The sequence below is a fragment of the Polypterus senegalus genome, chromosome 2 (genome assembly GCF_016835505.1).
Source record: "Polypterus senegalus isolate Bchr_013 chromosome 2, ASM1683550v1, whole genome shotgun sequence".
NCBI lineage: Eukaryota > Metazoa > Chordata > Cladistia > Polypteriformes > Polypteridae > Polypterus > Polypterus senegalus.
Genome location: NC_053155.1, coordinates 162,228,285 through 162,240,581, shown reverse-complemented (window position 1 = coordinate 162,240,581; position 12,297 = coordinate 162,228,285). Strand labels below are relative to the sequence as shown.

General features: G+C 37.6%; 1 protein-coding gene across 3 annotated transcripts in view; it reads right to left on the bottom strand.

The window, feature by feature from the left end:
- The window catches only part of LOC120523519 (T-lymphoma invasion and metastasis-inducing protein 1-like), a 495,064-nt gene that overhangs the window by 222,704 nt on the left and 260,063 nt on the right, over positions 1 to 12,297 (bottom strand). For all 3 annotated transcript variants that reach the window (XM_039744911.1, XM_039744910.1, XM_039744912.1), the window contains exon 11: positions 1,720 to 1,824. In XM_039744911.1, coding sequence (XP_039600845.1) covers positions 1,720 to 1,824 — 105 coding nt within the window. The remainder of the gene's footprint in view (positions 1 to 1,719; positions 1,825 to 12,297) is intronic.

The window sequence follows — 12,297 nt, the reverse complement described above, 5'->3', positions numbered from 1 at the left end:
AGAAAGAGACTGGGCAAAAACGGCCTGCATGGAAGATTTCCAAGACGCAAACCACTGTTAAGCAAAAAGAACATTAGGGCTTGTCTTAGTTTTGCTAAGAAACATCTCAATGATTGTCAAGACATTTGGGAAAATACCTTGTGGACTGATGAGACAAAAGTTAAACTTCTTGGAAGGCGAATGTCCCATTACATCTGGCGTAAAAGGAACACAGCATTTCAGAAAAAGAACATTATACCAACAGTAAAATATGGTGGTGGTAGTGTGATGGTCTGGGGTTGTTTTGCTGCTTCAGGACCTGGAAGGCTTGCTGTGATAGATGGAACCATGAATTCTACTGTCTACCAAAAAATCCTGAAGGTGAATGTCCGGCCATCTGTTCGTCAACTCAAGCTGAAGCGATCTTGGGTGCTGCAACAGGACAATGACCCAAAACACACCAGCAAATCCACCTCTGAATGGCTGAAGAAAAACAAAATGAAGACTTTGGAGTGGCCTAGTCAAAGTCCTGACCTGAATCCAATTGAGATGCTATGGCATGACCTTAAAAAGGTGGTTCATGCTAGAAAACCCTCAAATAAAGCTGAATTACAACAATTCTGCAAAGATGAGTGGGCCAAAATTCCTCCAGAGCGCTGTAAAAGACTCATTGCAAGTTATCGCAAACACTTGATTGCAGTTATTGCTGCTAAGGGTGGCCCAACCAGTTATTAGGTTCAGGGGGCAATTACTTTTTCACACAGGGCCATATAGGTTTGGATTTTTTTCTCCCTAAATAATAAAACCATCATTTAAAAACTGCATTTTGTGTTTACTTGTGTTATATTTGACTAATGGTTAAATGTGTTTGATGATCAGAAACATTTTGTATGACAAACATGCAAAAGAATAAGAAATCAGGAAGGGGGCAAATAGTTTTTCACACCACTGTATATATTAGTTCCTCTATGTTACAAAACTAATCAAGCCTGTCATTGATGTGAACCCCCAAGTACTTGCAGGAGTGCACCACCTCTACATCCACTCCCTGAATAATGACCAGACAGAGATACTCTTTTAATTCAGCACTTATCCAGATCTTTGTAGACACGGAACACAGCTGAAATGCATATATTCCATATAATGATGTACTGTATTATTTACCCTATACAACTCCAAGCACCATACATTCGGAAAAGGAGCCTTGACTTGAGCTGGGAGAACTTTTTGCCAGAGTTGACCTCCGTCAAGGTGGGGGATGGAACAACAGGCTGCTTGCTGCTTGTGCCAGACGACACATTTACAAAACAAAAGACGCTGATGGAGAGGTGCGAAGGGATAAGGTTGTATTTCAGTGTTAAAGCAGCATTTGAGGAATTGAAAGGGTCTCTCTTTCCTCACAGGGATCACCCAGCTTTCCAACAACACTGGTTAACATTATACCACAAAACAATATCTTCAGCAGGTTCAGATGTATCCCATTCAACCAAAGAATCAACCTAGCCACTACCTAGACTCTTGATAACAGCACTTATATCAGCCATAAAAAATTTATTTAAATCTGCCAAATGCTTCTAGCATATTAAGGATGCCTCAGTTTAAAGAATACACAATATCCTCTTTGAATGACAACAATTCTTGATCACTGCTAACTTAATAAAAGAAAACTCTTAAATATTTCAATCAATTAGTTTTAAAAATGCCTTGCAAAATGCACGCAATGCAATGAAAAAAGCTTACCAGTTCACTGATGACCTCTCTCCCTTTCGGTATATAATATCGCTCTTCATTGTTGATTAAAAACTTCAGCTTCAAATAATGTTTAGTCGGATCCAAATTATAAGTCTACGAAAGATAAGGCAGTGTAAGGTATATATCTAGATTTAAAAGTAGTTCATTTGCTTAGAATTTAGATTTTCTGACAAATATAAACCTTAACCAGACTGTTAATGCTATTCTAGTTGAATGAGTAAAGTACTATAAGAAGACTTTATAAAAGTGAAGTAGACAACCATAATTACTATTGTCATTACTGCTTATATATATTACCTCATTATGTCTATTAATATAAGTTTACATTACTAAAGGGTACAGTACAAACAAGTTATTGTTTTTATCTTTTTTTAAAAAAACATATCTTCATTTTAAAAAACAATTGCACTAATGTAATTTTTTTCTGAAAGAATAACAAGTTATATAAATGTAACTGTTGCCAAAGCAAGTTTTGATAAATATCATCAACTAGATGTAGAACTTTCTGTCTCCAGCTGGTGTTATGAATAAAAATATCATGCCAAACCAGTTCAAAGTCTTTGAGAGGAGTTTTTTTTCTCCAAACAAGAAAGCTAAATTTTTGCCAGGAGTAAGAAAAAAAACGTTAAGGGATTAGACCAATCAAAAGCAAGAAATCTACAAACAAATTCAAATGAATGCTTATGTGATCCTTAGAAAATACATCCTTGCAGTGTGTAAGAGCCAATCTTAGAAAGTTAGTGCTTTAAGTTAAACTCATATTAGTGTTCGCTTAATTTGAAAAAAAATACCATTTTGTTTCATAGCTAATAGAATATGGTATAGCCTTTACCCCCCCAGTTGTTAATATGAGATAGAACTTTCTTACCTATATCTGTAATGTAGTGTGTCAATTAAGTCAGTGTGTTTTGGAATAGGCTCATTGCTAGCATGGACTATCAATGGGACAGGCATACAGTTTTCTGACTGTTTAGAAATGGTTCAACTGTGTGAAAAAACGTAAAGAAACTAACTTCTCTTGAACAAGAACTTTTCTTTATTTTGCAAATAAAATTTTTTCTCTATATTTTGTGTAAACTGTTATACCTTAAATTTTTACTAAAGCTTGTAAAAACAAAGATATTTTGTCTGTCTTACTTTTCTTATACTTTTGCCAGAAACCCATGAAGCATACTAAAGCTGAAGAACTTTGGTAATTTTGATTAAATGTAGCTAAACAGTGTATTTTAAAAAATATCTTAAACTATTTAGCCTAGTAAATATCCAACTCAGGGTTATTTATTAGAATACCACCCCCAGATCACCAAATAGTGTACTTTGCAGTACTCTCTAATACAGTACAATCACTTAGAAGTAATACACCAGGTATTTCTGGGTATGGACAAAGATCTTCTGATGCATGAAGTTTCCTTCTTCTTACCTTTCCTTAATATTATGCATGAAATGATCTAACACTATAGTTAAAAGTGTGATGTTCCATTATAGTAGCAACTGTCTGTCACAGTAAAGTATCTATTATGTTAATTTGGACATCAGCAATGTTGAAGCTCCTGTATACTTTGTTAACAAAAGCAATAAGTTAGGCAAAAGTCTAAGTGTGGTCTTAGCTGAGTAAAGTCATGGAAGATTACTTTTGATATTCTGGTAAACTGAGGTATTCTGGGAAAGACAAAAATGCTGTTTATAGCAGGAACAGAGACATCTAGTAATGACTGCCAGAGTTGCATTCATCTATATTCTAAACCATTTTCTCAGTTACACTAAGCTGAAACTGATCCTAGCAGCATCAAGTGAGCTTCACTACATCTGTATGGACTCTTGCTTCTAAATTGAACAAAGGTGGGTACTTAATGTAAGTCAAAAGATTTACATTATTTCTACATATGTTTATTTTTAGGGTTTGGTTTATAATTAATACACAATTCACAAATATGTTTCTGTAAAACAAGCTATGTAATCATATATATATATTATGAATTTAAATTCTAATGTGATATGTAGATTTCACCAATGCTTTGACTCTGAATTACAGTACGTGCATGTTACTGAAATATGTCTCTATGTGAATTATTAGGCAAAGCATATGCTTGCACAATACCATACAAAAATATTAAGAACCTACATTAGAAGCATGGGGTCTAGGAATGGAAACATACCTGGAAGGTGTGCTAATATATTAGTTGATACAGTGGCATACCACGAAAGAGGACTTTGTTATACACATATACTCTCACTCAAAAAAGTCAACCCACATAAAATTAAACACTGTGACCAAACTAGAAATTTATTCTGTCTCTGTACCAAAACATAAACTGTAATACTTTGATGCTATTGTAGTCAAAACATCCTTCCTGGACCTCTTTCTATTTGTCCACACAAGTAAAAAAAAAAAGCACATGCTTGAACAATGCTGGTGACTGTATTGATGTACTACACTTGTGAAATAATGCAATTACTATTTTGAAATAACACAATTAAAATTGTGTGTCAGGAATAAGTTTCCATAGTATGGAGTAAAAAATAGGTCAACAATAAAAATTACTTTTCACAGAAAATAATTTCGCAGTTGTTTCTGGATTTTAAAAGAACTGTGAAAACAAACACTTAAAAAAGTAAACTGCAATGACTTGGTGGGAATGGGTTACATGGCAATGATGCAAGATGTGGTGAGAATCAATTACATTGTTGTAAAAAAGTGTGACATTTTCAAGACTCCTGCTTTAGGAACCCTGTTCAGGTTGGTGTTCCACCACTGATAGGGAACACTCATTCACGTTCCGGTATTTCTGGGTTTCCACTCATATCCTGAAGAATTTACCAAGAGGTATGAGAGCAATGTGCAAAACTATTAACACTAGAATTACCAGAGCCTACGAAAAAACTCGTAGATCCGGCCCACCTTAAATCCGTTCATACCTCTCCATCAGCATCTTTTGTCCTGTAAATGTGCCGATAAAGGCAAGCAGCCTGGTATCCCTTCCCGCCACCTTTGCAGAACGTGCACAAAGCTCTCACAGCTCATGCCTTGATTAATTATCTGGGAGTGAAGTGCTGGAGTTTTAGAGTGGAAATAATAGATCATTATTTGGAACACATGCATTTCATGTGTGTTCCATTTCTAGAATAATCTGTGTAAACACATTGTTAAAACAGAAAGGTTTTTCATATTTTAGTAGTAAATGAAAAAATGTTGGCATATACTATATAATGTGTGAAGCCTGAAGTCCAAAGATCAAATAAACACTTTCACAAAAGGTTCAAGAATGATACAACAGCTTCCGTGGCATAGTGGTAAGATTTGCTGACTTGTAATCAAGAGTCCCCGGTTCGATCCTGACTGCCTCCTATATTTGCCGTTTTCAGTAGTGAGCTGCTCTTATTGTTAATATTATATAGGACACAGACACATTTGGTTTGTGTGTGTAACAGACAGTGTACATTTATAGGACTTGTAAAAGTTACCATTACCAACAACAGAATCTAAGGCAGTAGCAATATTTTTTCCACATTTTAAATAAAAAAATAAACATTTTGGTCATATCTGACCTAGGCACATCTCAAAGTGAATACCAATAAAATAGTTCACAGTATTAGCAATAACATGCGCTTCCCTTTTGTAATAAAATAAATACTTTGGTCATATATGACCCAGGCACTCACTAAGTACATTTTACAGAATAAAAAAGAACTAACAATGCTATCAAAGATAATAGTGCACAAATGTGTAACAAGTGTTCATAACAGTAACTTAACACACATGAATACAACGTGTACTGCACACTGGGGGAACATTTGTTTGTTTTAAATGACCACCTACGTGATTAGGTATGGCTTTTTACACATCCCATATAATGTTGATATTGTGATGTGTCTCGTTACTGCATGGGCTCTGGGGAGTGGAGTCATGGGGGAAAGTACTTTGTGAGGGCTCAGGAAACCTCCCTATAGAGAGCTGGGGCGAATAATAAAAGGGCAAGAAGAGGCAGAAAAGCATTCATCTATCTTTTTTGTGTATTTTGGAGGCATCCAAAGAAGGAGCAGTAGACACCATTTATAGCGCAGCACACCAAATCAATAAGTCAGTCAGCATTTTGAAGATTCCCTCAGGTAAGCAGCTCCTGTGTGTCTTATTCGATAGGTCATCACAGTGTCATAGACTACTATGACCACTTCTAAACATATAACAACGTGCTGCATTGTGGGTTGAATGTTGCTTGTCTACCTGGAGTGTTGCTTCCATGGTCTGTACTACTTTAGTAGTCTATGTAAGAATTTCTGAAGGCATGCAAAATTTGTTTTTCTCACTTTTACTCTGTGTTTCTTGCAGAGACAGAGGCTGGGCTACTCGAAGGTTGCTCCTGGGCCACATGTGGCCCATAGGATGCAATTTTAATAAGCCGGCCCTATGTATTAAATTGATACATTAACATGAAAAGCAAGGAGTGCAGAACAGTAATTTCTATGGCTTTCATGTTAAAAATTCAAGTGCCACAATCTCAGACTGTGACCAAAGACTGAGTGGATGATGGAGTGAATCCAAGAAATACATGAAGCAGAATGGATAACCCATGATGAGAGCTAATATGCTAGGAAATGCTGTTGGTACGCATCTAAGAGTACAGGTAATCAAATGCAAAACATTTAGAAGGAGCAGACCAGTTCATGCACCAAGGCAGAGAATTTCAGAGAGTAGGGCATTCCCATTAAAAGTAAACAGATGCATATGTAACTGTAAACAATTTTAGAGGTTAGGATTGTTGGTCCCTTTTCAAAGTCTGTAGATGCAAATGTATATTACAATGGAGTAGCCTGTGGAGGGCCTTTTATATTTAAACTGATGCTCTCAGTCACGGGGTGTTTCTAGGATTTGCAAGTATCATGGTTTTAGTCCCCTCTGATTGTTGTGTGCGGCCTTACATGTAGATAAAACTGAAGAGTGGCTTCCTTCTGGGCTTTCAAGCAGATTCATACAATGGTGTAACATTGATTAAGGGCTATAGTGAACATGATGGACAAAAGGAGCAGAGGATTACCACTATTGTCATGAATATCACAGAGAAAATTATTAGGCACTGTGAGCATTAGATCATGAACTTAAGCCTGTGAAGCTCCTGCACCACTCCCAAAGCTACTACATCACCCCTGGCTGGTCTGGGACATAGCTTCCACCTCGAATTCGAGCAACACCTACTCACAGACACAGAACCTGGCATTAGCACTTGAGGTTTACAGCACTTGCTAAACATCGACCTGTGCATCTTCCTTGAGCTTAACTCAACTTTCCTTCCATGCATACTGTTCAGTTGTTCCTCCACCCTATTGGTTAGTGCTGTTGCTCAGCTCATCAAACGCTTCTGGACCATCCTTCAGTTGCATAAAGCATAATATCAACACAGTACAGTGCATGTAAGTTAGAACAATATCAATAGATTAAAAAAAAGAATTTAAATTAACAAGAAACACAACACAAGGGTCCTATTTTTAATTTTTATAGCGTCACACGATTTCAATCAAATCTGTCAAAGCATTTCTGAGATTTTGGGGAATTTAGGTTTTTAATTACAGGTGGGGTTTTTACCCCGAAATATTGATATACTGAGATGTCCTTTCTTAGTTGACACTTATTGCTCTAGATGTACCATACTGCCTGATGTAATGTGAGATTTTGCATGTAAGTTAATAAATATTTTGTATGACTTTATTTGTAACTTAGGCAAAACTAAGTCAGGAAACTGAATTTTATGGCAGAGCTGGGGGAAGTGCTTGAAACAAATGTTTCTCTGCTAGAGTCTCTCTCTCATCCCCCACACAAAGCCAGGTTGCCAAGCTTTACCTCAACAAATGGTTTTGGGGATGGCATGTGTTAATATGTTCTATTCCCCCATTGGTCTGAAGTATGGCTGTTTGGAACTGGCCTTTAAGTACCACAGCACCCTATTGGCTCTAGGGGTTGGACAGAACATCTATAAATTTGCTTGCTTTACTCACTCTCTTTCTCTTAGTAACATCTGATGAAGGAGCATCTCTCTCACCAAACTGATGAACTGAAAGGACAACACAATGGAGAGCACAGCTCAGCAGACATATTGAAACAGGCATACGGCATGTTATGAAGAAAGCTGACCACAAGAATTGGTCTCGTCCATTACGGGAGATGGACGTCTAAAGAGGAGCTCCGTTGCACCAGCTTTATTTTTTCTCTTATTATCCCAGAATATCCTGTATTTACCTAACCTAGGGAGTTTCTACTACAGTATATAAACAGGAGTAACACGAAAGGGGGTCAGAAAGAAACGGAAAAGAAACCTAAAACTACACCCAAGTCTAGAAAGTCATCAGACCCTAGTGCAAGTGCAAGGTACAGCCTTTCAGAGACTGACCTGGAACTGGCAGGCAAAAGCACAGACTTCCCAGGACCCCGCTCCACTGCAACATCTCCAGTCAAGAGTGAAAATAGGGGCGAAGGTGCAAGCGATGCAGGTCACAATAGCTTGCCGATTCCAGAAGATCATTTGAAACTAGAAATGGCCTTGCAGTCTGTGCTTTCATCTACTCCTCGCAAGCCGGAAGCATCGGATGTAAGTAACTGGGGTTGCCACTTCACCTGCAGAGCACGAAAGCCGAAACGATTTCTCCGAACTGAAAGAAATGAACGCAACATTGGCCACGGCCATGGCCATAAGTGAGCTCAAGAAAGATATTCCGGAAAATATGAAGAAAGAAATAAATGGCTTGTTCAAGACGAGAAGACAAACGAGAAGCTGCGGCTGGAGCTGCAAGAGATGCGGCAGGAATATAAAGACTTGGAAAAATGTATATCTAATCATTTTGATGCAGTCTTTAAAGATATGTTGAGAAAAATTGAGGAACACATTCAGGAAAACGCGTTTAAATTGAGAGAACTTGCCGATCAGCTGGAAGACGTTAAGCAGACTCACAGCTCGAATTGAAAAAGCAGAACAATTGGCATCTAACGCCAATGGAAAAGCTACAGCTGCAAATTATGAATGCAAAAAAACTCGGAGACAGACTTGTGGCTCTGGAAGATGGATGCAGAAGGAATAATATTACAATCGAAGGTCTACCTGAGAACCATGAAAATCCAAACCCAGTGAAATTCGTAGCTGAACGATTCTCAAAAATAATTGGAGAGGACTTAAAATCAGATACCGAGATAGCGGGAGCTTATCGCATACGTGGATCAAATACATCTAACACCTAGGTTTTGCCTGATTTAAGAGATTACAATTTAAGCTTAATGCAATGGCACTTTTCAAGATTATATTTGGGAAAAAAAAAAAAACACATTTGTATTTTCCCTGATTTCTCACCCTCAACAGCTGCTAAACGTGCAGCTTTTTACAACATTAAACAGCAGTTACAGAAAGCCAGTATCAGATACAGCCTCTTATATCCTGCCAAACAAAGTGGATATTCAAGACAAATATCACATCTTCTTCTCCAAGGAGGAAGCAGAAAAGGAGTTAAGAAAGCTGATCCCTGCGCTTTTTTGAAATACGAAAGTGAGTCGCATACTGTCGTGGTATGGCAAGAAGATATTACCTGCTGTCTGATCTGCTTGCAATGATACGGGTACCATAATTATACATCCTTTTTTCTTCTTGGCCACTTTTTGTTTATGTTTTAATTATAATTACATGTGTATGTTGAAGAAATTAAAGTATTTCTTTTTTTATTTTGGTTGTTAACTATTCTAAAGGAGACAGTTTAACATCATACCCTTGGTTTACTGTTATTGTTATTATTGCATTAGGGTTTACTATTTATTATGCTTAATCAGGGCGCCGTTTTAACACCATTCCCTGGGTTTACTGTCTTAATATTTCAAGACTGTTGATGATTACATTTTATGCTTAGAGTCTGTTGATGATTATATTTTATGCTTATAGTATTTAGATTTTATCGGCAATAGATACCTCTACTTTTTAATCCTCAAATGACGCTGCTGGGGGACTTGTATTGTTTTGGATGCACTCTGTCTCTAGGTATGTCAGAAGACAAGGACTTTGTGAAGTGGGATGCAGCCTCACGTGGGGAGGAAAAATGGGGGGGTGGGGGGTAAGAGGGGGAAAGAAAGAGAGCAAGCTATGTCTAATCTATCCTTTTAATCCTTATAATTATAACTTCCAACATAACAGGCTGCATGGCAATATCTCGTGGGAAAATTGGAAATTAAAGTTAAAGCTGTCTCACTTTCAGTTAAGACAACAAAATGACATCAAAAATTCAGAATCAATGTCTCCATGATGGGACAGTTAACTTTGTGAGCTGGAATGTTAAAGGCCTGAATCACGAATTAAAGAGACACAAAATATTCTCTCACCTAACAGGTCTAAACACTAAAATAGTATTTTTACAGGAGACCCACTTATTAAGCAAAGATCAGTTCCGACTGCAAAAAGACTGGACTGGCCAAATGTTCCATTCCAGCTTTACAAAGAAAACTAGAGGTGTGGGAAATCTTACACACAGAATAGTCTCATTTGTAGAATCAGATGTAGTATCTGATCCTGAAGGGAGATATGTGATTGTCATGGGCAGTTTCTTTAACCGTAAAGTGATTTTGATAATTGATTATGCACCCAATGTCGATGATAGGGAATTTATGCAAAAAGGATTTGCATCTATTCCCAATGTGAACACTCATAAAATTATAATCACTGGGGACCTTAATTGTGTTTTAAATCCACTCTTAGATAAGTCTCCTGCCACAGAGGGGATGACACCTAACACTACAAAGAAAATTACACAGTTTTTAACTGACCACAACTTATCAGACCCCTGGAGGTTTATAAACCAAAACTCAAGAACATATTCCTTCTACTCACCAGTGCATCATTGCTACTCAAGAATTGCCTGCGATTAAATCTTGCAAGTATGACGCTATTGTTATTTCTGACCATGTGCCTCTGATCTTTATTTTATTTATTTATTATATTTTATTTTTTTCTCCAGCCTTTGGAGTTTTTTTGTTTTTTCTGTCCACCCTGGCCATCGGACCTTACTCTTATTCTACGTTAATTAATGTTGACTTATGTTTATCTTTTATTGTGTCTTCTATTTCTCTATTCACTTTGTAAAGCACTTTGAGCTAAATTTTTTTGTATGAATATGTGCTATATAAATAAATGTTGATTGATTGATTGATTGATTGATTGATCTTGGAGCTGAAATCATTATGCCCCACATACTCATCTCGCAGAGGGCGTCTGAACCCACTTCTATTAGCAGATGAGAACTGTACAGAATTTATATTAAAGTAAATCAGTTTCTTCCTAGAGACAAATACATCTTCAGACGTCTCTGCAGGAATACTCTGGGGAACTCTAAAGGCCTTCTTAAGAGGACAGAGTATTTCATATCATTCCCACAGAAATAAATTAGAAACCAAGAAGGTATCAGAGCTAACCAGCGAAATTACTAGAATAGATCAGGAACATGCCAGGTGTCCAAGTGAAACTTTTCATAGAAAAAGACAGGCTCTACATTCAGAGCTCAACCTCTTAACAACCAAAGAAAATGAACAACTCATTTTTAAATTAAGACATCATTACTATGAACATGAAGAGAAAGCTAATAAGCTCTTAATCCATCCATCCATTTTCCAACCTGCTGAATCCGAACACAGGGTCACAGGGGTCTGCTGGAGCCAACCCCAGTCAACACAGGGCACAAGGCAGGAACCAATCCTGGGCAGGGTGCCAACCCACCACAGGACACACACAAACACACCCACACACCAAGCACACACTAGGGCCAATTTAGAATCGCCAATCCACCTAACCAGCATGTCTTTGGACTGTGGGTGGAAACCAGAGCGCCCAGAGGAAACCCACGCAGACATGGGGAGAACATGCAAACTCCACGCAGGGAGGACCCAGGAAGCGAACCCGGGTCTCCTAACTGTGAGGCAGCAGTGCTACCATTGTGCTGCCGTGCCGCCCTAATAAGCTCTTAGCTCAACAAATCCACAAGCAAGAAGTTTGCAATACAATCCCAGCAATCACCAACACGAACGGAGATAAAATCATTGACTATAAAAATATAATGCACACATTTAGAGACTACTATAAATCCTTATATTCTTCTGAGTTCAAAGAAGACAAAACACAATCTAATGCATTTCTGGATACATTATAGATAACACAAATAGATGCTTTTATTGCAGAGGAATTGGATAAACCTCTGGTACTATCAGAATTACTAGATGCTATAAAGTCACTTCAGAGAGGGAAAGCAGCAGGCCCTGATAGCTACGTTGTTGAATTCTATAAGAAATTCTGCACTCAGCTAGCTCCCCTCTCATTAACAACATTAACAGAAGCTAGAGACAATCAAATTCTACCTCAAATTCTTCGCCAAGCATTAATCACCGTCTATCTTAAACAAATCAAGGACTTATTACAATGTGCATCATACAGACCAATTTCACTTCTGAATAATGATGTTAAGATACTCTCCAAAGTCCAAGCTAGAAGGATGGAGAAAGTGCTGCCTTCGGAAATATCACAAGGTCAAGCTGGATTTATTAAAGACCGACACTTA